The sequence below is a fragment of the Pangasianodon hypophthalmus genome, chromosome 19, assembly GCF_027358585.1.
Source record: "Pangasianodon hypophthalmus isolate fPanHyp1 chromosome 19, fPanHyp1.pri, whole genome shotgun sequence".
Classification (NCBI taxonomy): domain Eukaryota; kingdom Metazoa; phylum Chordata; class Actinopteri; order Siluriformes; family Pangasiidae; genus Pangasianodon; species Pangasianodon hypophthalmus.
In genome coordinates, this window is record NC_069728.1 from 19,652,715 (window position 1) to 19,680,078 (window position 27,364).

General features: G+C 39.9%; 3 protein-coding genes across 4 annotated transcripts in view; all 3 read right to left on the reverse strand.

Moving 5' to 3' along the window:
• Positions 1-1,032, reverse strand: part of sel1l (SEL1L adaptor subunit of ERAD E3 ubiquitin ligase) — an 18,230-nt gene extending 17,198 nt beyond the window's left edge. Inside the window, exons 1-2 of one of the 2 annotated variants that reach the window (XR_008305260.1) lie at positions 447-1,032; positions 299-345 (exon numbers count right to left, since the gene is read on the reverse strand). Coding sequence is in view for 1 of the 2 variants with exons in the window: in XM_026948138.3 (XP_026803939.1) it covers positions 299-345; positions 447-534 (135 nt within the window). In the remaining variant the exon portion in view is untranslated. The remainder of the gene's footprint in view (positions 1-298; positions 346-446) is intronic. The other variant, XM_026948138.3, reaches the window with a different exon arrangement.
• Positions 1,033-1,440: 408 nt separating this feature from the next.
• Positions 1,441-10,223, reverse strand: ahsa1a (AHA1, activator of heat shock protein ATPase homolog 1a). Its single transcript, XM_053242104.1, has 9 exons — positions 10,084-10,223; positions 7,531-7,721; positions 7,350-7,432; positions 6,831-6,948; positions 6,646-6,737; positions 5,682-5,807; positions 5,138-5,239; positions 4,290-4,341; positions 1,441-3,539 (listed from the first exon to the last, which is right to left on the reverse strand). The coding sequence occupies exons 1-9, from the start codon at positions 10,161-10,163 to the stop codon at positions 3,367-3,369; spliced, it is 1,017 nt and encodes a 338-aa protein (XP_053098079.1). The 5' UTR covers positions 10,164-10,223; the 3' UTR covers positions 1,441-3,366.
• Positions 10,224-16,344: 6,121 nt separating this feature from the next.
• Positions 16,345-26,267, reverse strand: si:dkey-177p2.6 (uncharacterized protein LOC568712 homolog). Its single transcript, XM_026948156.3, has 2 exons — positions 25,840-26,267; positions 16,345-17,693 (listed from the first exon to the last, which is right to left on the reverse strand). The coding sequence occupies exons 1-2, from the start codon at positions 25,971-25,973 to the stop codon at positions 16,997-16,999; spliced, it is 831 nt and encodes a 276-aa protein (XP_026803957.3). The 5' UTR covers positions 25,974-26,267; the 3' UTR covers positions 16,345-16,996.
• Positions 26,268-27,364: the final 1,097 nt, after the last annotated feature.

Genomic DNA, 27,364 nt, shown 5'->3' on the forward strand with positions numbered 1-27,364 from the left:
ATACGACAGAACCGCTGAGCAAACGCTGAACTCAGATCCTGCGATTGGTCATTTAAGAACTGTTATGCAATTTAAACAGCGCCACCTGCAGCACAGGTACGCATCGTGCGATACGAAACCGCCGAGAACGTGTGAGCTTTTACACTCACAATGCTGGTTTCATTCCTGCACTGATCACTCAGAGACCTTCCTTTCTCACAGGGATGATCATGAAAACCAAACCATTATCACTAGAAAGGTTAAACATGTCACTGATATTACAATATAAACATATTTAACATGTTTCAGGATGGAGTACCTGAGAGAAACCGGTCTCCTGGACATCATCGGCTTCTGGTTCCACTTCTGCAAAAGACAATCCCATGATCATTATTATTCATATAATATTTCACATTGTATACACTATAAATAGCTAGAAAGCTACAAACATGTCTGATTTTACTCACCAGCTGTCACTTTAAGGCTGATGATGGAGAACACCAGCAGGAGAAAGCAGGTCTTTTGTGTAAAATACATCCTTCCTTTTAAACCCATTAAGACAAGCTCCAAGACTCTAAGCTCTAGTGTAGAGAACTAGATAACTAGATAACTAGTACATCACTCAGGTTAGCCAAACACACACTCACACACACTCACACACACACATAGCTAGCTAATCAGCCAACAAGACTATAGTCCAGATCTGAAAACAAAATGTAAGGACTCCATGTATCCATAACAATAATATTCCCAACACACACACACACACACAGCTAGCAAACGCTCAGCTAGTTAGCAAAACAACATTAGCAAGCTAACTAAACATTAGCACAAAGCTGACGCAAAGAAATGTTAGCATGTTTCAGTTTCTGTCTAACCTGAAAAGCCTTACATAAAACCGATTATAACAATAATTCGTATTATTCCTTCGCACAAACTTTACAAACGCAGCGTAGCTTAGCGTAAATTAGCTTAACGGTTAAACTGACGAACTGCCCATTTGTGTACAGCTCGAGTTTTATCATTACTAGCCGACCATCATCTTTTTCTCCACCCGTACTCCGGAAAAATCCCGCTACAATTGGTTGCTCAGAGATATAGGAAGACATCCGACCAATCAGACAGCAGAACGCTGATGACGCTAACCAATCATAACACAAGAGGCGGGATCAGTCCGAATGCGGGTAGGAAAAAAGGCTTCGGTAAATCGTTTCCTGGTTTTCCTGCTCGACCAATCATGAAGTGCAACGACAAAAACGGCAGCCAATAGGAGACGCTCACGCGGACATTGTCGTCCAATCAGATGCGCACACACATCCCGCTGACGTACAGGACAGCTGCTGTAAACAAATCCGCTCTCTCGGTTCCTGGGGGATTTATACAGTTCTGTTTATACAGTAAAACTTATTTATTTCTGTTTGTTTGTTTGTTTGTTTGTTTGTTTGTTAATTAACAGATCGTGCACTTGTTATCAGATGAACTGGTCAATTCGCAGGTGTACAAAGTATTGGCACCCCTCTACCTCTACCCCTACATGATCCATGCTCTAGTGAGGTAGTTTAATTAAATAATTAATTAATGGCTCAATTCGAATTAAGTTATATTTTTACATTTTATAACATTTTCAGTTTATTAGTTCTGCCTGAGCTACAGGTCACAGTACAGCTTATGATATGGATGAGATTTTAAACATGTGTATTTACACCTGCAATCAAACACGACTCATATTATTATTAATATTCAGTGCTGTATTATGTGTTAATATGCAAATGAGCTCATTATCTTCAATCATCAAACTCCAGTATCATCAAAAATCGCATCAAAAATCCTGATTTTTCTTCTTCTCCCGTGTATTCATTCCTGTTTTGCTGCCAAACTGTGTTTGATCTGTTGATAGTTTTCTGTTCTCTCTCTCTCTCTCTCTCTCTCTCTCTCTCTCTCAGGATTAGCTTTAACAGTTAAAAAATGTACCTTTATACATCGCTAACAAAGTCCTTACTGTCTTCTGAAGAGAGATCAGAGATACTTTTATACCTTTTTATACTTACTAATGTTTTTAAAGGCCCCGACTTCGAGCATGTGTGTCGTCTGCATCATTTGGAGAGGTTTGGGTCGAGAGAAATACATTTACACTTTTATATAACGTGGCTAAAATGCATCTCAGATCTCCTGAATTGATCACCGTGATCAGAATTAAATCTAGTTGGACGTGGACATAAACCTGATACTGAAAATCCTCATATCAACACCGACACTAATGAAAACCACAACAGATCCTTCTTCTATTTGTTGTACTCTCTTTTCACTGATGGATAGATGGATGGATGGGGTAGGGGGTGCCAATACTTTGCACACTTGCAAATTGATAAAAGTTTGAAATTGTTCACCTGATAAAATGTGTACAAAGAAGAACGCATAATAACGACAAGCCTCAGAGTGTCTTTATCTGTTTATATAATGATGAAATACTTCATGATAAATAATTCAAGTTCATATCATCTTCCTGAATCGTGTGTTTAATGTTTAATGTTAAAAAAACCCTCACTGGAGAAGGTCAGACACTGCATCAGAAGCGCTCGGTTCTCACGGCACTCACAGGTACACGTCCACAAATCACACTGCTTTACTGTGGCTATAGAGGAAAAGTGAGATCTTATGAGATGAGATGATTTTCAGCTCATTTTCATCTGTTAAAACTCGACACGGACTCGGAGGGGAAACAAAAGATTAAATCCAGCGTGCTAAAGACGAGTCAGTGATGTGTCTCTAATTAAATAATCACCTCGTTAACTTTTTACTAATCAAACAAACACAGATTGAGTGTTTGTGTTGCTATACCAACTCATACTAACTTACTGAAATGTTTTTGATCTGTAATTCGCCATCGTTGTAGTGTTATCGTTTCTATAGCAACAGCTCAGTCACAGGAACTTCTGTAATTAAAAAAAAAGTGTAATCGTTGATGTGATGAAGATTTCTGTAAGGAGAAATGTGTTTATGTAACATGTATGGAAGGAGTCTCCAGTGTCAGCGCTTTGTAACAGTCAGAGGTAAAGCTGGAACTGTAAGATTTCCGACGTCTTCAGGACAGACGAGTTTACGCTTCTTTGCGGTTGCTCGGTAACACGATATGCTGTGTTTTTTGTCGGAAAGTTGCTGTGGTGTAAGGGGAATAAAACACTCGGGGACGTGCTGTTATAGGAAGACAGTTAATTTCAGGTTAGTAACAGCGACTCTGCGTCATCACTGATTGTTTTACTGTAACGGCACCACACACAGAGTGTTTAATTCCTTACTTATTACACAAACACACTTCTGTTCAAGATGTTTTCACGCTGGTCATCACAGCATCACTGTGCTTTTAAAAATAAATGAGAAAACTGGGGCTCAGCAGATCCGAGCTCCGTAACCGAATGTCTGTTTAATGGCATCAAAGTAATATCTCTGCCATCCCTCCTTCATCCTCTCCTCCTCACTGCTCGGCACGCCTTTAGCCTCCACAGACAGTTCTGTCTCACTGCCTCGGTCTGTAAAGTCCAGCGTGACTGTCGAGAAGTGTCCTGAAAAAAAACAAAAACACAAGGGCTTTGCTGGTTGAAAAATAAAAGAAAAAAAGGCAAACAAAAACATATTAAACATCTGTGAAAAACTGCATTTTTCCTTTCAGACCATTAACCATAAAACAGGATCGACTCTTCTGCAGAATACACTAGGATCAGAGATACTACTGTTGAGTGCAAAAGTTTGTACCTCCATGCTTATTGGATGGGGGAAACCAGAATGTGCTTATATTTTTAAAAATTTTTTGCAATTCTTACAATCCCAAGAGGTTAATAAAAACGAAACGTTAAAAACGTGGATCAATCCTACAACAAGTCAAGAATCCAAAACATAAGGCAAAAGTGACAGAAAATTTGTTTAAATGAGATGTTTCCAACCTTTTCTGTCACCCGAATCGCTTCAGTCTAAATTACTTGTTTTAAGTAAACCTTGAGACTTTGTGCAGTTTTATATTAAGTGAAAATTTCATAATAAAAGCCACATTAAAGAGTGTTGCTTTTCAGTTTGGGAAATATATTAACTTTATCTTTAGTTTGTGAAATATATTATCTTTGTTTTTTTTTTTACAATTTTATTATTACAATTTTACAATATACAATTTTAACTTGCAAAAATAAATATCTTTTTAAAACTTAATTTAATGTAACATTGACATTTCTATCACTCCCGGTTATTAAACTCTGCTACCGGGTGTACAAACTTTTGCACTCCATTGTAAACTAATGAGTTTTTTCCTTAAGTACACACACCTGCAGGCCAGGATGAAAACTTCCACCTCATGACGATCTTCTGGTTTGGTACCTGCAAGGTAAAAGGTGAGGTAAAAGTATAAGGTAAAAGTGTGAGGTAAACATTTGAGATAAAAGCGTGAGGTAAAAGTGTGAGATAAAAGTGTGAGGCAAAAATCTGAAAAAAGTCTGAAATAAAATTGTGAGAAAAAAGGTGTGAGGTAAAAGTCTGAGATAAACATGTGAGGTAAAAGTGTGAGATAAAGGTGTGAGGTAAAGTGTGAGGTAAAGGTGTGAGGTAAAGGTGTAGGTAAAGGTGTGAGGTAAAGTGTGAGATAAAGGTGTGAGGTAAAGTGTGAGGTAAAGGTGTGAGGTAAAAGTGTGAGGTATAGGTGTAGGTTAAGGTGTGAGGTAAAGTGTGAGATAAAGGTGTGAGGTAAAACTGTGAGGTAAAAGTGTGAGGTATAGGTGTAGGTTAAGGTGTGAGGTAAAGTGTGAGATAAAGGTGTGAGGTAAAGTGTGAGATAAAGGTGTGAGGTAAAGGTGTAGGTTAAGGTGTGAGGTAAAGTGTGAGGTAAACTGTGAGGTAAAAGTGTGAGATAAAGGTGTGAGGTAGAAGTGTGAGGTAAAACTGTGAGGTAAAAGTGTGAGGTATAGGTGTGAGGTAAAAGTGTGAGATAAAGGTGTGAGGTAAAAGTCTGAGGTATAGGTGTGAGGTAAAAGTGTGAGGTAAAGGTGTGAGGTAAAGGTGTGAGGTAAAGGTGTGAGGTAAAGTGTGAGATAAAGGTGTGAGGTAAAGGTGTGAGGTAAAACTGTGAGGTAAAGGTGTGTCAGTGAGGTGTTAATGATCACGTCTTTTCAGTCCTCACCAGTTCAGCGAACTCTCCGTGCACGTTTCCCTCCAGCAGCCGGAACTGTCCTCCTCTCACTCCGTCCACGCAGGCGGCGAGGTGCGTAAACGCCTCAACCATCTACAAACATTAAACAAAATCATTTACAGCATGAAGGCGTGACGTAACGCATCCTGCTGTACAACATGGCAGTCGATCAGTGACACATCGTGGCACAGGTGAAGACCTGGCTGTAAATGGATCTTTCCACAAGATAAAGAGCACAAACCTATGTGCTCGTCTGTTTTAGTTCAAAATGTAGAACTTTCATCTTTTTTTACTTTGGGCCAAAAAAGTGCCTTTTTTTACTCTTTTTGTAAATTTATTCTAACGTCAAAAAAAACTTATCAAAAATATATATTTTTAAGCAAAGGGTGTCAGTAACTGGAGCTGATTGTCATTAATTCTCACAAAAATATTGTTTATTAATATTAATATTATAAATAATTAACACTATACATGTAAAATATAAAATAATAATCTTTCTGAATAAAATGAGGCACTTGGGGAGAAGGAGCCTGACCTGCTGCTTGAGGAAAACTCTGTAAAGCTCCTCAGGCGAGGTGAAGAACGTCTCCTTCAGACTAAACGAAACTGTGGGGATCTTCACTCCAGAGCCAGGAGATTTAGAGGTGGTGGAGGAGACGCTCTGTGGATGAGGATGTCCTTAATTTACTCGATTTATTTCTACAGAATTAAGAATCTTCATCATGAGGCAAAACTTTTGCATCGAGTTAAGCAACAGTGAAAGTGTAATCAGTGGAACATAAAGTGAGATAAAGCGAGATGAAGCTGATTTTAATCAGGCTAGAGTTACTACTTTCTTATGATTACTTGTCAGGTATATATATATACACACACACACACTATATGGCCAAAAGTATGTGCACCCCTGACCATCACATCAGTATGTGCTTGTTGAACATCCCATTCCAGATTTATTCCCCCTGTGTTTGCTGTTATAATAAGCTCCACTCTTCTGCGAAGTCTTTCCACTAGATGTTGGAGCGTGGCTGTGGGGATTTGTGTTCATTCAGCTACGAGAGCATTAGTGAGATCAGGTACTGATGTTACAGAAGGTGAGGAGGTCTGGGGTTCAGTCGGTGTTCCAGTTCATCCCAAAGGTGTTCAGTGGGGTTGAGGTCAGGGCTCTGTGCAGGACACTCGAGTTCTTCCACTCCAACCTTCACACACCATGTCTTCATGGAGCTCGCTTTGTGCACAGGGGCATCGTCATGCTGGAACAGGTTCGAGCCTCTTAGTTCCAGTGAAGGGAAACTGTAAAGCTACAGCACACAGAGACATTCTATACAGTTGTGTGCTTCAGACTTTGTGAAAACAGTTTGGAAAAGAACCACATATGGGTGTGATGGTCAGGGGTGCACATAATTTTGGCCATATATATATATATATATATATATACACACACACACACACACACACACACACACACACAGGGCTGATGTGAGAAAGCAGTGAGAGTGTACCGGGTTCTTCTTCTCCAGTTTGACGTTTGTCTGAGCTTGCTGCTGTGTACTGACCCCTTTCGCTGTAGGCAGGATCATACCCTGAGAGAACTCTATAAAAATAAAACACATCACACCATCTCATTTACATAAAACAATCTCAATCCTAAAAGTGAAAGTCTGAATTTTTTAAAAATTTATTTCACCTTTTCTCAGGTGGGACACGTAGCCCTGTAGAGCCAGTTTGACCTCCTTCTCTCCCTCCTTCTTCATGAGGGCAGTGAGAGGTGTAGTGGGCTGGTCTTTACACGCTGTAATGCAGATCTGTACAGAGGATAATAAATACGATTTTAAAGTGCCTGCAAGGGTACGCTTATAAGTAGCAGACTCGTTTACAACTTCATTTTTATGAATCTGAGTCAAGTCTAGAATTTTCCACTTAGAGTCTGAGTCAGATCACGAGTTTTCCATTCAGACTCTGAGTCAAATCATTTCCAGAGTCTGAGTCGAGTCATGAGCCTTCCACTCTGAGTCTGAATCAAATCACGGTTTTCCACTCTGAGTCTGAGTCGAGTCAGTTTTTCACTGAGTTTTGTCACTTGGCACTATTTCCACTCAGAGTCAGAGGTGATTCATGAGTCTGATTCGAGTCAGAAGTCAGTAAATTACCTCTGGACTTTATTATACTGTATATTAATAGACTTTAGAAGACTTTATTCACTCACATCCAGGTCGTCCATGTCATTTTCATCTGAGACGTTCATCACCTCAACATTGCCCTTGTACTTAATCCCGGTTTTTGAGGTTCCTAAAAGAAAAAAACATGAAGATGAAGAGAACATGACAAGACTCATATCGCTGTCAGATAACGAAAGCGTTCAGCTGGGTGAAAGAGCGTGAACGTACCGGTCCATGAAGCTTTAATGGTCCACTCGTAGAAGAAGATGAGCTTGCCTTTGCGGTTGTTAATGGACGCCTCGCCCTCGATCTTGCTGACGTCTGTGATTTGGCAGAAACCATCTTCATTTTCCACACGGACTCTGAGAAGAAGCTCGTTCAGAATCTCCTGTGACCAGCCCGTGACATCACGCTCTGTCCTGTAATGAAATTTAATAACGAAATCGGAGATCAACTCCACAAGTATTGGCACCCTGCATGAAAATGAGCAATAAATAAATACACGAATCACACATGGAGACGCTGTATATATTTATTTTAACACAGTGTTTAAGCCATGATTTTCTTTCTGCAGATTCTGATTGGTCAGAAGGTGTTGATTAATTCTCTATAACAGCGGCTCTGACAGTAGTGCAGCTGCACATCACAGGTTTATATCAACGCACTCGTTCTGATACGTTATCGTTTCTATAGCAACAGCTCATTCACAGGGACTTTTACAGTAAAGTTTTCTGTAAGGAGAAATGTGTTTATTTAACATTTAGGGAAGGAGTCTCCAGTGTCAGCACTTTGTAACAGTCAGAGGTAAAGCTGGAACTTTAAGATTTCTGACATCTTCAAGACAGAGGAGTTTACGCTTTGAGTATGATAATTATGTGTTTATTTTTATCTTATTAACTTCGAGAGAGAGAAAAAAAAACAGATTGGTGAGGGAACGACTGTTTCTAGCTGCTATAACGTAAGTGAGAACAGGAACTAACTCGTTTTGCGGATGTTCCATAACATTAAAGGTAACTATAAACAGATAAAACGTATGATGTGTCGTTCTTTAATAAATAAAAAAGTGTAATCATTAGTTGCTGTGGTGTAAGAGGAATAAAACACTTGCGGTCATGCTGTTACAGGAAAATAATCAACGTCAGAGGGGTAACAGTAACACACTTCATCACACCACCCTGTCACTCGGTATTTTACTGTAACAGCACGTAATTGATGTTTTGTTTTTTTTCATACAGGTATTCTGCTCATAATTATGCTCGCAGTATAATAATGGAGTTAACTGTATGAAGGATAAACAATAAACAACTTTTCTACATTAAATACGGATGTGAATGGACAGAGATCCCGGACTACACAGAGTTCTCCTCATCTCATGCTCTGTACTCGACTCTCAGACCATCTGCTACTCCAGTCTCCACATGACACGTTTCTATTAATGGCCTTCAGGAACAGAGGAACAGGATTCCAGAGGCTTCTCGCTAACACAGGAACAGTGTGTGTGTGTGTGTGTGTGTGTGTGTGTGTACAGCGGGGGAAGAGATCAGCAAAAAGACGTCATATACACTATATCGATGTTTATTTGAAATCAAGAGAAGAATTATAGAGCAGTAATTAAGCAGAGAACGCTGAGAATGATTAGCATTAATTCAATTAATTCAGCTTGTAAAGTTTATCGTTCCGCTTTATTTCAAGTTGTGTTTAAAAACATGGCTTAACAAATCTTAACATCTGGTTTACAGTCTCTCTCTCTCTCTCTCTCTCTGGAATTCTCTTATTTTTTTATTTCATTTTGAGAGATTTACACATATTTCTTAAGAGTTTAAATAAAATGATTAATATAGTATATATTATTAAAATATTACTCAGTCAATCTACAATCATGAAGCAATTATGAATGAACTAAATTACAAGAATGCAGTTTTAATCTGGATTTAATTGGCTTTTATCTTTAACTTTTCTTCAAGAAACTTCTTACATTTTCTGCGGTCTATCCATTTTGATTTTTTCAATCACTTCTAGTCAGTAACATTAATCCTGAAATGAATTTAAACCTGAATTTAAAGTAACGAAGCAACAGGATTAAAGTTAATTCCACATTTAGTGTCAAACTGAAACCAGGATTAAATAAATAATGGATGAATGCAATTTTAAACGATCTTGCGTTGTTTTTTTTCTGCATCTTCAGGACATTGTTTAGAATTTGTGAGTATTTTCAGCTTTATTGATATATTTTTCACAAATCCTCTGATATACAGCACCAGTACTTGTGAAATTTGATCTACATATTTTCCTGCATATCAAGCTGCTTGTTCTATTTATATTTATTTAACTTAATACGAGTTTATCTTCTCTTATTATAGAGTGGAATAGAAATATGGGGCATGATTTCACCCCTGAATGTCTCACAACAACTTTCTGATTTATTATAAAACAAGGTTTAAAGACTTAAAGTTTGGTGCAACTGAGTTTATAGAAGGTAAACACTGATTTATTCCAGGTTAAAGCCGAGTTAAAATTGCAGGTGTAAATGACTCTAAAGTTAGTCTGCTTTTAACATTTAAAAATTCAATGCAATTAAAAGACCATTTTAATTTTAATTTAAAAAACATGCACACTAGTTAGTAAAATGCCTCAGCAAGCTGCCTTCGCATTCACACACACAGTTTCGCCACAAACCGACACCACTCAGATAAAGCCAGTTCTTTATTAATTAACTCCAGATATTTAGCTGAATGTTTAGTAAATGTGTTCATGCTAACACACCGGTATTAAAAACCCCACCAGTGCCAGTTGTTAACATTCGTAGCGTCCGCTCTTTCCTCCACAATCCAGCGCGGATCTCCGTGTCCCCACTTCGCCATGTCTCTCTCACTCACTCACCCACCCACCCACTCACTCCGCCCTTAGCCTCTCAGCTAGCACGCTAATTAACTTAGCTTCCCTCAGCTAGCACGCTAACTTAGCATCCCTCTCTCCGCTTAGCTTCCTTATCAGCTAGCACGCTAACTTAGCTTCCCTCTCTCCGCTTAGCTTCCCTCTCAGTTAGCCCGCTAATTTATCTTAGCTTCCCTATCAGCTAGCACACTAACTTAGCTTAGCTTCCCTGTCAGCTAGCACGCTAACTTAGCTTCCCTCTCTCCGCTTAGCTTCCCTATCTGCTAGCTCGCTAATTAACTTAGCTTCCCTATCAGCTAGCACACTAACTTAGCTTAGCTTCCCTCAGCTAGCACGCTAACTTAGCATCCCTCTCGCCACTTAGCTTCCCTCTCAGTTAGCCCGCTAATTTATCTTAGCTTCCCTATCAGCTAGCACGCTAATTTAGCTTCCCTCTCTCCGCTTAGCTTCCCTATTAGCTAGCACGCTAACTTAGCTTAGCTTCCCCTTCAGCTAACACGCTAACTAATTTAACTTAGCTTCCCTCTCAGCTAGCACGCTAACCCAAACCACTTTATATTAGAGTTAAGACGTAAATCTTGTAAAATAAAACTTGTAAAAATTTTCTCGCATGGCCAATCACATCAAAGAAAGCCCAGAGTGAGGTACTTTAATAAATCATCATTCTGAGTTTATAACAACTGAAATCTTAAATTTAGGTATTTTGTAGGTAAGTGAAACACATTTAGATTTTTTGATTTATGGGAATAAAACGCAACATTTTAAGTAATGTTTATGTTCATGATTATTTGATTGTTTAAGTAAAGACAACATTAGGGTTTACAGTGTACACCCAACACGGCGTGACGTCACACAGCTTCCTTTTAACCTTTACTTTATCTGAGTAAGTGTGTATTTGTAGGTGTGCAGGAGGACCAGCAGGGGGCGCTGTGTGTGTGTGTGTGTGTGTGTGTGTGTGTGTGTGTGTGTGTGTGTGTGTGTGTGTGTGTGTGTGTGTGTGTGTGTGTGTGTGTGTGTGTGTGTGTGGCAGCTCCTCAGCAAATCACACTGATGTTAGCAGCTGTATTTTTACTTCCTTTTACTTTCCTTTTACACCCAAATGCACTTTCTTTGCTTAAGTGATTTCCACACAGGCCACTCAGATGCTCGTTCAGTCGCTTGGCATTTTGAGACTGGACTACTGCGACTCGCTCCTTGCAGCTCTGCCTCTGAGCATCATTCGACCTCTGCACTTAATCCAGAAAGCAGCTGCACGACTGGTTCTCAACCTTCTGAAGTTCTCCCACACCACCCCATTGCTGCGCTCCCTCCACTGGCTTCCTGTAGCTGCTGCGTCAGATTTAAAACACTGATGCTCGCCTACAAAGCCAAAAACAGACCAGCACCCACTTACCTCAAAGCACTTATCACATCCCGCACTGCACCATGTTCCCTCCGATCCTCTACAAGGAAGACCTGCATCGAGACTCTTCTCCGTTCTGGTGCCTCGGTGGTGGAATGAACTTCCCCTAGATGTCCGAAGAGCTGAGTCACTGGCAGTCTTCAAACAACGTCTAAAGACCTACCTCTTCCTGAAGCACTTAAATTAGCACTTTAATTTAAAAAATTATGTTGTTTTTATGCTTTTCTTACTATATCACCTCCCCAACAGGGTTTTTTAGACTGATGGTATTCTTAGTCTGTGATCTAGTGAAACACTATCAGGATGTAATTATTGATAGAGAGACTTCAAAGCACTTCTGTAAGCTGCTCTGGATAACGGAGTCTGCAAATGCCATAATTATAAATGATTTTAGTAATATTCCTGATAGCTTTTCTGTCCTGTGTCTCAGTCTATTGTTAGTTTGTATTTAAAAATGTCTTTTTTTTGCTGGAAGCTTTGATTTATTTAACTCTTTCAGACAGTTTGCTCTAGAAATTGGTCAGTTTCTCCAGTTTGAGTGTAAAACTAGAATTTTTGCATCCTCTTTAATTCATGGGTGTCAATAATTCTGAACCGTATCTATTACATGGCTCAGGAGTAAACACACACACACACACACACACACACACAGAGGATTTTGTTAATGTAGGTTTATTTGTCACACTGATCTGCTACAGCAGTATTGCATAGAACACGACTGATGGCGAACACACGCTGCGTTGTTATTTACAGGACAGAGAGCTACGACTCAAACACGATGCAGTCATCAGTCCATCAGGTAAAAAAAAAAACCACACACTCGTGTAAAGTTCGGTGTACTCGTCTCACACAGCGCTGTGTGTTTATATTGCACTTGGGACAGGAGTTTACAATTGTATCAGGATAATTCACTCAAAGTCGTATTTAAAAACCGTAAATACGACGCTTAAAGCTAGTCACGGCTTTCAAAAATAAACCAGGATTGTTTGAGGAATTGAAAGATTTTCTGATATTATGCTCTTTTTCTTTCTGAATCGTGATGGAGGCAGTTTAAAATCCGAGCTCTGGACATTCGTTTAAACATCAGTACAGCTTCGTGTGCGAGACACGCTGAGGAGTTCAGCACATAAACAGGCAGCTTGCTCTTCATGTCACGGTGAAAAATGAAATAAAATACAATTCTGGGATATTAAATAAAACAAACTTATCTTGAACAGAAGTGTAAATTTCGAACACCACATTACTGACATTATAACAGTAAGGCTTCAGACGTTACGTTTCATTTTAAATCACGATTATTTTTCACTTCAGGTTCATTATTTCAGTGTGAAAACAGTGTAAAGGAGCTGCCAGATTAACCGCCTGGTCCGAGGACGACGATGATCTGAATAAAATACACTCTTTATAGAATTCCATACTTCATACAAATACTTATTATATATATATATATAAAACTCTTTATACTCTTCATTCATGAACTATTTACACACGATGTAATTATTACTCGAAAGGAAGGTGAAAGATTCTGCGCTACAAAATGACAACGATGAAATATTCACTCTTAAATAAAACAAAAGCAATAAATTAATCACTCAGTGTTTGGTCTTTAACAGACCAAGAAAAAAAACAAACAAAAAAAAACAGAAAGAAATATATACAAATGTTTATAAACTCACAATAAGCAACAACAACAACAGCAACAAAAAGAAAGTTTGCAGGGTTTGATGTGACCCACAGCTCTGACAGCACGCAGGTGACTGATTACACGTCTGCTTTCTGCTTTCGCTGAAGACGTTCGGTCCAGGACCAGAGTGTAAACTCGAGTCGGGTCAGGTTTCTGCCTCATGACAGCGAGGAAGAGGAGGAGGAGGAAGAGGAGGAGGAGGATGTTTGTGAGCCTGAGTTGAAGGAAGAGGGGAAGGCCGTATTAAAAAGAGGAGTGTTAGTAATAAAATAATAAAATAATAAAATAATAACCCGTATCTGTTCCTGCGTTCCAATAAACATATTCAGCTTTCAGTCTAAACTGAATCATCAACCAAATGAACGCAGAGAGATTTAAAAGATAAAGAAAAAAAGAGTGGCAGGATTCTAAACATTGCGCATGAAGGTACTGTATTTCAGCATGTGAGTCCTGAGGAGAAGGGTGGCGTTTACATGAAGCTCCGCCCCCAAACCACACTGATTGGTTGAGAGGGGAAAACAAGCCCTGGGGCCTTGGTTGGGTTTAGCATTCTCACACACGTGCACACACACACACACACACACACACACACACACACACACACACACACACACACACACACACACACACACACACACACACAGCCTTTTCCACAACTTCCTCCATCCATGTGACAGTGCTCAGGCTTTAGCTCCTCCTCGTGCTCCTGCTCTCTCCCTTCCCCCCTGACCATCTCCTCTCTCAGGAGAAGCACCGCACCCACTCCACATCTCCGTACTCTCCAACAGCACTTTTCCACAGGACGGTGTGGCTACTCCGAATCCGGGACGATCCGTAAAAGTAGGAGGAGTTTCTACGGAGACTGTAGGGGGGCGGAGACTAGCTCACTAAAAGATTTTTTATTTATTTATTTATTTTTTTTAAGAGATACAGCGAGTCGCAGTGATATTACGTTAAAGTTCCAAAAGTGCCAATATCAGACCCGCTGACCTTCACGTCTTTTGCGAAGGATCTCGGCGTTTTAACATCGCAGTACGCTGTAACGAGTTATCGATCAAAAGTACGCCATAAGAGCAATCTTCAATATAAACGAGCCAATTGACATATGAACCTGGAATGATTGACAGCTGCGTACGTGTTTTGTGCCCCGCCCCCTTCCTGCTATCTCACGTTAGTCGTGATGTTTCAAGCTTGAAATATGTACCGTCAAAGCGTCCTCGCTTTCCGTCACTGAAAATACCGAATGTTCATTAATGTGAACTAAAATCTATCATTTTGTTTGATTTAGCTAACATTAGACATGTATTTAGTGAACATCAATTAAGTATGTTTATTAAGAACGCACCAAAATCTCAGCTGCAAACGCCACTTCCGGGTTTTTTTCCCGAAAGAGAAAAAAGCCTGGATATTTCGACCGTAAATAAGCAGATCTACTTTCATATCTAACACTTTAAAAATAATTTAATGTTAATGTTCATGATAATGAGAAAGCAGTTAAAAGCGCGTTTTTTTTCTCATGCGCCAGTCAGCGCTCGGATCAACAGTGAAAACGTCGGCCGCGTAGAAACATTTCGTGGACAAGCGATTTTTTTAAAGATATTATACTGAAAATAGTTGTATTTATTATATATTTATACGGTGTACACCCCATGTAGTGAGCCTCTATAATGAATAAAAATCTGACTAGAATTAAAAATGGTGGATTTTACATGAATCTTGAGTAAGAAATTTAAGTAGCGTCAAATATCCGTGAGACGAAAACAGTACTGTAGGGTAAATAAATTAAAAACGACTGTAAAACGTTTGATTATTTTAAAATTGTGCAGAAAATTTAGGTTAGTTTCACTTGACCAATCGATGAGCTGCGCTATTTTTTGAGCTCCGCCCACAAGTCCCTGTTTGGGTTCTGTTAAGGTACTGTGTAAGGAAGGAGAACCAAATTCAGTTCAGGGAACCTTTTTTTGGTTGTTTTGTTTTACAGTACGACTCACACAGCCGATGATAAAACACGCGCTCAGGGCTTCGCTACCGTCCCACACCGTCCCGTGGAAAAGATAAAACATAATAAAACGTTTCTTATAAAGTCTCAGAGATTTAAGATGCAGATCTGAGGACTGGATTGAGCCTGAAATGTATCGTCAGACATCCAGAATTATTTCTGTAGTGTCATCTTTAGGGCCTTTCGCACCGCAGGAACCTTTTCATAGTACCTGAACTAATTGTGGAACTACCCACTTTTTGGCGTTTTCGCACCTCCGGAACTGGGTGTGATTTTAGTACCGACTGCCTTTTTCGAGAACCAAATGAGCTCCTACTCCGGAGCAGGGTCTAACCAGCACAACTGGTACTATCCGTGACGTAAGTAGACGCTGATTGGCCAAACGTGTACGAAAATGCCCTCACCCGCCATGATTTAAAACGCCGTGTAAACATACTGTAGTGTCGACTTATTCCGCAAGTATGGAGAACAGCGATAGATGGACGCGAGACACGACAGAAACACGGCTCCGATCACAGCGTCCTCCATCCTCCGGTTGTTTACGCTGTTCTTCTTTGTTTCCGTTGTTGAACGCCGCGCACAAATGACGTCGCTGTCGACCCGCTTACGTCACTTCCTAGTGCCCGCTGTCGGTGCGAATGCAACCCTTTAAACGGTACTGGGAAATAGTTCACGCAAAATCGCCCAGTAAAATTAGTTCTGGAGCTAAAGCGGTGGGAAAGGCCCTCGTGTGAATTTTAAGGGTTCAGAGCAGATTGTGTTCAACAATATGCAAACATGGCTTATTTAGAAGACTGAGATTTCTACTGAAGAGTAAAAAAAAAAATAAATAAATAAACACAATCAGATTAGAAAAGTCAGAAATTTGAGTCTGTGTGTCCACAGTGTGCACATCCACCATCGCTAGTCTTCATCCTCCGTTTGTAGGCACTAAAGTTCATGATGGGGGAAAAAAAATAATATATATAATATATATATATAATATATATATATATATATATATATATATATATATATATATATATATATATATATATATATATATATATATATATATATATATATATATAAATATATACACACACAAAAAAATGTAATCCTTCACCCTGTAGGATGTGAATAAAGAGAGGACAAAGTGAGGAGGAGAGGTTTAAGAAGAAACAGAGCAGGCTAGGAGTGATGTGTGAAAGTTACTGGATTAAAAATAAAAAAAAAAAATTAAATAAAATAAAAGAAAGAGGCAGATTGCTCTTGGTTTTTTTGAGAGGTAGTGTGAGTGTGTGCATGTCATGATCCGTCATAATTACTGATAAAATATACGTGTATATATTACAATGCTTGAGAAATACTCAGGATCAGTTTGTAAAAATGAAATAAAAGTTCTTTCTCCTCAAAAGCGATCCATTTCATGATTTTTTTTTACAAAGTTCATTATAAATAAGCATCAGTGGTAATACTTTGTCATGTTCGTGTTCATTCCCTGCATATCTTTGCTTCAATAGGAAAAGAGCAATGTGCATCCTACAGTGTGTGTGTGTGTGAGAGTGATTTCAGTTTTTTATAAATATCAGTTCTTTGTATAAAAATAGATTTAATTACATTAAATTAAATTAAAAAAAAAAAAAAAAAGGTTTAAAAAAAGCTGAAAGATTTCATTCAGTGTAAATATCAGGATGGCTTGAGCTTGAGGCTTGAGCTTGAGGGTGCGTGAGGATCACGAGCGCACCAGGATGTCCATGATGTGGTCGAGGTCGCTGAGGTCAGCCAGGCAGAGCTGCAGGTTCGACAGGTTCTTCAGCCCGTCTTCTCTCGGCGCGGAAAACGCCAGGACCGAGATTTCCGACGAGTCGTACATGGACGTGTCGATGTCCTCGAAGATGTCGTCGAGCGGCAGGTCCGTCAGGTAGCTGGTGGAATTCGTGATCTCGAACATGCTGAACAGAGAATCCGGCGTCTTCGCGTCCGCGTCCGCCTCGTCCGAGAGCGCCGGGGAAGGCGGTTTACTCTCGACGCGGTCTTCGACGTCCTCACCGAGCGTCGATGATGATGACGATGATGATGACGAGGATGATGATGATGTGGACACAGGTCCAGACAGAAGAAGAAGTGAAGAGTCTACAGATGCAGGCGGGAGTTCGGGGACGTGGCGTGGGGTGGGTGGAGGAAACGGAGAAGGTGAAGCGTGAGGAAGAGCGTCTCCACCCTCCAGCCTCATCTCCTGCTGGATCTGGCGCAGAGTGTTGGCCAGCAGCACCGAGCGGTGAAGGCTGGGCTCGGCGCGACGCTGGCAGCTCTGCAGTTTGTCCAGGCACAGATCCAGCACCAGCTGCCTCTGCTGCGGATACGGGAGATCCAGCGCAGACTCCTCGCACTCGCTCAGTTTACGCTTCACCCCACGGCCCAGACCGAACCTGCACAGAGAGCAGCATCTTCAAATACACGACTCTATAAAACTCTACCTGTATTTCACAGACAAAACGTCAAAAAGGTGTTGATTAGTTTTCTGTAACAGCAGCCCTGACAGCAGAGGTTTGTATTAACGCGCTCGTATTGATACGCTACTGTTTCTATAGCAACAGCTCGTTCACAGGGACTTGTACGGGATGAGCGCCACGAATAATAAAAAACAGATTTAAAAAAACGAGTGTAGTCGTTGATATGGTGACGTTTATGGAAGGAGTCTCCAGTGTCAGCGCTTTGTAACAGTCAGAGGTAAAGCTGTAAGTTTTCCAACATCTTTAGGACAGAGTTGTAGTTTCTAAGCCGTTTTTTTTTTTTCGTCTTATTAACTTCAAGAGAGTGAAAAAGAGTGACTGGTGAGGGAACGAATGTTTATAGCTGCTATAACGTAAGTGACAACAAAACTCCACGACATTAAATGGATAAAAAAAAAAAAAAATGACGTGTCGTACTTTAATAAACAGAAATTGTAAAAATCGTTGGCAGGTTGCTGTGGTATAAGAGGAATAAAACACTTGGGAATGTGCTGTTATAGGAAAATATAACAATAACTCCAATTCATCACACTTCATTGTCACTTGATGATTCAGTTCATCAAAATGCCAGTTAATTTTCTAATAATTAAAAGTAAATTTTAAGGAATATCTTTAATGGAGTATAAACCGTAGTCTCAGTTGCTCCTCTGTTAATGCCGGATTAAACACCACCGTGCTGGATGGAGGTGTTGAGGCGTAATGATGACGGAGAGATGGGGTTTTTGCGTATATATACAGCTTTGTTTTTCGAGTAGACATGCGCGAGCATTGCACCGGTAGCTACAGCGTGACCAGCGCGTGTACGCGGGGGGTGGAAACGGTCGAGGTTGTCTGCGCTCGCTGGCTTTAGTGTGGGCGGATCAGCCTCCTCCATCTATCACGCTGCTGCACACAGGAAGACATCATCCCCCACGGCTCCGACCGCAGACTGCACCGCTCTGTGCTTCACTGCAGACACCACACAAGCGCCGAGGAGCCTCGCCTTTGTGCTCTCACCGGCGAAAAAAAAACATTTCAGCTACTCAAATAATCAAAACTATCACGTAGCAAAAGGAAAGAACGGTTTTGTGACATGTTTCTTGTTACAGCGTGAATCGATAGTGCAGACGAGGGTCAACATTTCTAATAAGAAATTCATAGCCAAAAAAAAAAAAAAACATATTATCACAAAACTCTTTAGTGTATTTTGGTGTAAAATGGCAAATTTCTTTTCCAGATGTGCATCAAGAAAACAATTAGTGGCAACCAAACAGCCCCGCTTACTTGTTTTCTATTGGCCCACAAACCCAGACTCGTCAGCTTTGGATCCTTTCCCCTTCAGTGAATCGCTTTTCTGCTCATTTCCATTACATTTAGTCTAAAAAAAAAAATAACTAAATAAATAAATAACTTCCAATTCACTGTAGCATTAGGTCAAAAATCGTAAATGCTCCAGATAATCCATAAATATTGGCGCCTCTGCGTAGTGAACCACTAAACATGGCAAGAAAATCAAGCAGAGTGACGTGGTGCCAATACTTTTAATCGCAGTAAACCTAGAGAGAATGCTGTATGCAAACACAAGTCTCTCTCTCTCAGAGACGCTGATAAGAGGAAGCGCTGATGTCTGGAATATCAAAACTCTCATTTTCATGATATTTGCATGTGTTTTTTTTTTTTTTAAATATATATTTTTTCAGCTACACGAACCTTCCATCACTTTCTGTTAAAAAAAAAAAAAAAAAAAAAAAGATCAATAATAAGTTCTCTGAAAGCTCCAGAATCGTACAGCGTTAATTATTTGAAGCTCTTTGCGCTCTGATGTTAAAGCCTGAAGTTTAGATGAATGTATTTAAATATGACAGATTTATATAAAAAGCGCTGAAAGTGAATTTAATTAAGCAGAAAGTTCGTCTTCGGCTTAATGAACACCACTCCATACCTCCACTTCATTATTTTAGATTGGCAATAAACCTGGAACCCTGAAGCGCGTGTGTGGATGGAGCTCGAGCCGTGATTTAAATCGAGACTCCACCATTAGATTGGTCTCTCCGGTCTGTTCGCCATGGCAACGGCAACAGACGAGAGGATGGGGATTGAGTGGCGTGCAGACTCGTCTCTCGGCTCGGCTCGCTCATCCAACACGAGAAACACAGCGTGCGCGGACGGAAGCATCACGGCGCGAGAAGAAGCTGCACTGATTCAGCTCACGACTCCTCAGAGTCACGTTCGACAAAAAAATCATTTCCTAATCCTCCGACTTTTCACAAACATGACACACTCTCACAATGTTCTGAGCTGGACGCTCACAAAACTGATCAGGAAGCAGCTCATGACACGCCTCATGTGATTTTAAAAATGTTTTGTAAGAGAATGAAGCCAGTTTTGTTTGAAGAACATCTTTGTATGCTTCCACCTGCTTCTACTTCCTGTTTATTAGCCTAGCAAACAGATGGACAAATCAGAAACTCGCGGCTACGTCCACATTAATCCGGATAAATTTAAAAACGCATCTTTTTCTTTACGTTTTGGTCTTCTGTCTACAGCGAGACGACATTTTTTTTGTCCTTCCTTTTCCAAAACACTTTCCCAAGTGGATAAATTCGAACGTCGCATTTTCTCGTTGGAGTGAGGACTTTGAAAACGGAGAGATGATGTGTTTTTTAGTCATGTGACCCGTTCAACTCAAAACAGAAAAAGAAAACGTTCTAGTCTTGGGGTAGCCATAGCAACAGCTCCACCTCTTCGTCTGTCCGTTTAAAAACTCGGCGCTTTTCCTCGACATCGTCGCATCGATTCACAGAGACGGAAAGTAAATAAACGCCTGACGGAAATGACGTGACCCTAAGCGTCTTACGTTTTTACGAATGCGCGGTATACGGATGAAAGTGCTTTCAGATCTATCCGGTTGAACGTGGACGTAGTCACATGGACGAGCAGATTTCCTGATTTCATGTTCAGGATGTTCGTCTGTTATTTGTAGTCGCCTAACAGACATGTGAACTCAACAAGCAGAGAAAGGAAATAAAACACACGCCTCACAGTCACAAACGCGATTCGCTACATCAAAAACTTCATCAGGAGAACAGAAGGATTGTTGCTACACAAAGTTTCGTCTTGCTTCTGGGAATCCAGAAACCCGTCAGTTTCACTGAGGGGCTGTTCACACGACAACGTTTTCAGCCAAAAAAGAGAAACTTTTTATGCGTTTTGTCTGTTCGTTTACACGACAACGACAGGGGAGTGAAAACACATATTTCTGAAAATAAGTGCAAGTTTTTGAAAACGCTGCCGTCTCCATGTAAACACCCAATATGGGAATTTTTGAAATCGATGACGTCATGCACGTGCGTAGTACGTGTTCGGTGTGTAGACATGCGCAGTACGTGTCTATTGTAAAGGCATTAAGCGCGAGCAAACGTACACAACAATGGCGGAGAACGTGGTCGTGTTGCTGCTGCTCGAGAGTTTGCTAACGCTTCTTCAGCAAAGTGTGGATTTACTTCACCAATATTACAACCAACTAACAGGGTGACGGCGCCAACTACTGGCCTGGCGTACGTACTACAGCGTTTTTAGCCGTTATTGCGGATATGTATAAACGCAAATCGTTTTGAAAACGTTGTTGTGTATATGTGAAACTTTTTGAAAACGCAAGAGAAAAACTTCTCAGTTTCTGACTACATCGTTATCGTGTAAACGTGGCCTTAATCTATATTCATGCACTTCGCTAGCTCATTTGCTTGCTTTCTACAGCGTGTCCCAAAAGTCTCCGTACACAGAGGGGAAATGAACACTTTTTAGAAAAAACTTTGTTTATATTATATATATTTTACTTAGTTAGTCTTTAAGAACGCCTCTGACAAAAGAAGAACGGATTGAAATCATTCTCATGGCTGGATCGGGAAGCTGTCGCAAGGTCGCGATGGACTTTAACAGGAAACATGGCGAGAACGTCTCACACGACACTGTCTCCAAACTTATTAACTAATTCAGAAAGACTGGAAGTGTTGAGGACCAACCGAGACGTGAACGTCCACGAACATCTACTGATGAAGACACAATCGACGTGACGCTGATAAACACAGTCCCCTGTGTGTGGAGACTTTTACGACACGCTGTATTGTTAGCTACATTAACACTTTTTAGCAAAAATGTCTTCCAAAATTTCTCATACTTTGTTTATATTATAAATATAAATATATATACACACAGCTGAGGTCAAAAGTTTACATCCCCCTTTCAAAATCTGCAAAATCTTAATTATTTTACCAAAATAAGAGGATCATACAAAATGCATGTTATTGTTTATTTAGTGCTGACCTGAATAAGATATTTCATATAAAAGATGTTCACATATCGTCCACAAGAGAAAATAATAGTTGAATTTATAAAAATGACCCCGTTCAAAAGTTTACATCCCCTTGATTCTTAATACTGTGTTGTTACCTGAATGATCCACAGCTGTGTTTTTTTGTTTACTGATAGTTGTTCATGAGTCGCTTGTTTGTCCTGAACAGTTAAACTGCCTGCTGTTCTTCAGAAAAATCCTTCAGCTCCCACAAATTCTTTGGTTTTCCAGCATTTTTGTGTATTTGAACCCTTTCCAACAATGACTGTATGATTTTGAGATCCATCTTTTCACACTGAGGACAACTGAGGGACTCATATGCAACTATTACAGAAGGTTCAAACGCTCACTGATGCTCCAGAAGGAAAAAACATGCATTAAGAGCCGGGGGGTGAAAACTTTTGAACAGAATGGAGATGTGTACATTTTTCTTATTTTGCCTAATTATCGTATTTTTTTCATTTAGTACTGCGCTTCAGAGGCTACAGAAGATAGTTACATGTTTCCCAGAAGACAAAATAAGCTAAATTTATCCTGATCTTCAAATTCAAAAAGTTTTTACATTAGCTACCTGTTTGTAGCACTTAATAAACTGATCGGTTTTCCACACTCTTGTATGAAAAACATTTAAGATCCTCCTACTATCGCTCTGATGTTAATTAAAATAAATAAATAAATAAATCAATCAATAAATAATAAATCCTCAACAGCACTTCTGATGAAGCCGTTCACTCAGAGCTGAGCAAATTTCATTAAAAAAAAAAAACTGAATAAAACTCGCATCACAACGCTGAAGTTTGATTTTTATTATTAAACCAAAAGCAAAGAAAAATCAGCGCTGTTCATTGGTGCTGTACAGAAATAGTTGATATTATAGATATAAAAATAGTTTATAGGTTGATTACTGGTTGTTTTAAATCGAGCATCACTTAGAAACCGAGTTCACGGCGAATAAACAAGTCATTGTTACACGTTTTGGTTGGAAAGATCACTGAAACTTCTCGTTCTGAAAGAGCAGGACAGAAGCAGCTACGTTTAGAGACGTAAAAACAAGAACTATACGGCGTATGGAAACGCCTGAATATACAGACTGGAGCGGATTTGAGTTACCTATAGCTGACTCTTCACTGCTGTGTACACAACTTCCTGTTTCTTTACACCACAGGAACAGGAAGTAGCCTTTATCATCATCATCATCATCACACACTGGCCTTCTCACTTCTTCTCTGAGAAACATTCCTACACGCTGGCTACAGGACGAATAAACACCGTGCGCGTGTTGTGATGTTACGGTAAAATAATCAGTGTGATGAAGTCAGTAGAGTTGTTGTAGAGTGGCGCATTGAATGCTCGGGAAACAAGTTTTCACTTACGTTACAGCAGCTATAAACAGTCGCATCTTGACTAGACTCTCTTAAAAAGTTATTAAGACCAAAAAAAAAAAAAAAAAAAAAAAAACTGTCTTGAAGATGCTACAAAGCGCTGACGCTGGAGACTCCTTCCATAAATGTTAAACATTTCCTTACTTCATCATATCACCATCGATCTGACCAATCAGAATCCCCAGGTGAACAGCGCTGTTCTTGCATGTGTGTGTGTGTGTGTGTGTGTGTGTGTGTGTGTGTGTGGGGTGGGTGGGTGTGTTGGGGGGGGGGGGGGGGGGGGGGGGGATGAGTCAGAACTTCACCTGAGGAACCTTGTGGAACTTACAGAGATAAGATCAGACGCTCATGTTAGCGACATCACATCACTAATGGTTATTTCAGATCAGATCAGACATTTTTTTTCTGCTTGCGTGATGTTCTCGTCTAAACCTCAGATGTTTCAGCTTTGAGTCGCTCGCCTGCTGCTGCTGCTGATGAACGTAAACTAACGATGAGCGACTGCTGTGTGGAAAACGTTTCTTTCTGATTTAAATGATCGTCCGTCACGCCAACATCCGAGCACGTGATTACTTTTAAAATGTTTAAAATGGGAAATATTTACAGGACCACGCTCAAAAGCTTCAAACAATGAATCAGGAAAGTTTCATCAACGAATTATTAAACACGTTAAACGCAGATTTGGATCGATATCATCGACACGTCTTTATGTTCATGAACGAAAAGCCGAATGAAAAAATGGAAGGAACTGGCACGAGATCTCGCTACAGCGCCCAAAAAAAAAAAAAAAAACAATCGTGTGAGAAAAGAGGAAGAAACACACGACTCGGGAAAGCTTGCGTGACAGCAGGAGAAGCGATGGAGGGACGGAGGGAGGGAGCGCGAGAGAGAGAGAGAGAGAGAGAGAGAGAGAGAGAGAGAGAAGGGAGGAGAAAAATCTAGCAAATCCTCTGTAAGGAACCAATGAGGAAGGCAGATGCTGACAAGCAGGAAGTCCTAATATGGGCAGAGGTGATAGAAGCTAAGAGCCAGCGGTGAGTCAGAGCAGCGAGACAGGAAGTTAGTCACCTTTCACTATGATGCACAAGTTTAACAGCGTGACTTAAATATTTTAACAATCGAGAGAAACGCATCAGAGTCTTTAGCGTCTCTTATTTATATCAGATCTCGAATATCTTCAATTTATCTCTTATTTATATCTCCAGACGTGTTTCACTGGTTTTCTGTAAACGACTTTATCGCATCGATATTGCGATTAATACCATCGGTTGCACTTCAAGAACACCGAGCACAGCCATTTTTATTGATAAAACAACAACACATCGTAATTTTTATCCCGTTATCGATGCATTAACACCGTGGAGCGTCTGGAAAACAAGTTAATTCCTGTTCTCGCTTACGCTATAGCAGCTATCCACACTCGTTCCCTCACCAACCTGTCGTTATCTCGTTCAGACAAAAATAAAGACAAAAACAAAAAACGCAGCTTGTCGTCTTCCCGAGAAAACGCACTCTGTCCCGAACGCCGTTCCAAAGCTCTGACACTGGAGACTCCTTCCATAAATGCTACATAAACATCTCCTTACATCCACCATATTTACATTTTTCAATCTGTTTACTGTGAAGTTAACAGTTAGCTGTTACTATAGAAACGATAAAGCATTAGAGCTCGTGCAGAAAAATCAATCAACACCTTCTGACCAATCAGAAGCCAGAATTCAACAGCGCTCTCCAATCTATCAGATATCGTGAAAATCTCAAATCTCGTCAAATATCGCGATATGATATTTGTTCCTTTAGTTTTTTGACATATCGCTCCGGTACTAAGTGAAGAACTTATTTTAAAAAATATATATATATCAAGTAGACAAAATTTTAACTTCATCAACTGCAAAAAAAAAGTTAACCGATTCTAAAAGTTAACTTTATTTGCTTATTTATTTGTTTTTAATTTTGAAGCTCCGCCATGTTACGTAACACACTGACGCATTAGTGTGGACTCACACATGGAGCTTGAAACAGGGGTTTGTTTTTGTTGTTTTTAATAAGCTATTATACAGATTTGTATAATTTTGTGCGACTAAAAAGGCAGAAATGTTAAAGTTTAGTGTGAAAACAGTGATAAAGTGCAGAGGCTCGCGCGCAGAGACCGTTATTAACGGCTAGCGCGCGAGCTGTATTCAGAACTAGCCAGCTAGCTAACTCTGTAATATCATCTAAATAATATATGATACATTAAATTAAATATCTTTAATCAAGTCCAGTTTGATGCCCGACATGACTCGTGTTCGTGTAGTAGTCAGTTTGTATGTTTTTTTATATGTGTGTATTTATTTATAGATATTTGTACCTCGCTGAGGAAAGGGCATCTCCTTGGCCGGCTTCAACTTCCTTCTTCAGCACAGAATCCACATCCAGTCGACACACAGAAGTGGCTTTACCTTTCATGGACGCATTCAGTGATAAAATCTCGCTTTGTCCCATACCATAATGTTTCCTTAAACCAGGTTTACTCGCGATATAAAAACTTCCGATGAATTAAACTCAGCTAGTTAGCATTATACGCTAGCTGTGAAAGTAACACTAATCAGCAGGAGGGTTTCGATAACTCGCTACATCCTTAACCAGAATTCCTATAACTTGTGAGTTATAGCTAAAGACAGTTCAAACATTCTTCCTGGAGCCGGTCAGAACCGGAACAGCAACGAACACCGAACTTGTTCCGAGTGTGTGTGTGTGAGAGAGAGAGAGAGAAGCTCCAGGGAAAAAAAAAAAAAAAAAAAAAAGAAGTCCAGCTGATTGACGGTAGTCAGGTGGAAGAGCGTTGATTGGCCCAATGAAATCTCCGGAGAGTGCTGATTGGCTGAATTGTATCTCGAGCCCGCCTAGTAACGGCGTATAATTGGTTGCTCAGCTCACCACTCTTTTCTGATTGGTTGCTAAGCACCCCCCCCTCCCACAGACACACACATGCACAGGCTCGAGCACGTGACTGTTCACTGCAGTTTAAAAAATGTAAACAAAACGTAAAGAAACTATATATAGAGTATTACATATATAAAATATAATTATAATAATATATATATCAACTGTTTTCTCTATAAAACAGTAAAACAGCCATCTTTTTTTTTTTTTCCGTATCCCGGGCTGGAGATTTAAACGGTGGCGTAAGAGCTCTGACGTCACTCACCACGTCATCTCCTGTAGTATTCACGACTTTAAAGGGTGCAATAGTCATTTTTTTAAAACTAGATTTATTACTTAAATGAATAACATGGAGGATGTGTGTGTATATATATGTAAACATGATAAAAGTATAAAGTTTTAATCTGTGGCCTCAGCACAAGTGGCTAAAAAACCCTTTTTTAAAACTGAGTTCCAGTCCAGAATGCTTGTTTGTGATTGGATGCACCTCCTATCAATCATTTTATAGACACCCTGGGGGCGGAGCTACGTAACACGGGAATGGAGGCGTTGTGTGGTCTCAAGTAGTAAAAAAAAAAAAAAAAAAAAAAAAAACATAAAAAATCAAATGTCAGATTCACCTACTTATGTGTTAAAGACTGAATCTTCCCTTAAAACATTTAAAAGTTTTTAAATAGCTCAGAGTTCATAAGTTTCTGACTCAAAGTTCCCAATTCACAGAAGTTAGCAGTCAATGCTAATCACAAATAAAGTATAATTTTATCTGTAGTAAGTCTTTTATCATTAAACTCCCACCACAACTGAGTAAAATGTTAACATTCCCGATATATCTGTCTCATTTCCGATTACATCGTTACTATTAACAACGAAAAATAAATAGTTTCTGCTCGGCCGCTGTGTCTTTCAGTTGCATAGCAATAGAGTTCTCAGGACTCGAACCACCTGATCTG

Excerpts from the sequence above, each read along its gene's own strand:
- ahsa1a (XM_053242104.1), bottom strand. The coding sequence starts at position 10,163 with ATGGCGAAGTGGGGACACGGAGATCCGCGCTGGATTGTGGAGGAAAGA. Across the intron at positions 7,433-7,530 it reads CATTAAAGCTTCATGGACCG|GAACCTCAAAAACCGGGATT; the intron begins GTACGTTCACGC and ends TTTTTCTTTTAG. Across the intron at positions 5,808-6,645 it reads AACTGGAGAAGAAGAACCCG|AGCGTCTCCTCCACCACCTC; the intron begins GTACACTCTCAC and ends CCTCATCCACAG.
- si:dkey-177p2.6 (XM_026948156.3), bottom strand. The coding sequence starts at position 25,973 with ATGGGACAAAGCGAGATTTTATCACTGAATGCGTCCATGAAAGGTAAA. Across the intron at positions 17,694-25,839 it reads GATGCCCTTTCCTCAGCGAG|GTTCGGTCTGGGCCGTGGGG; the intron begins GTACAAATATCT and ends CTCTCTGTGCAG.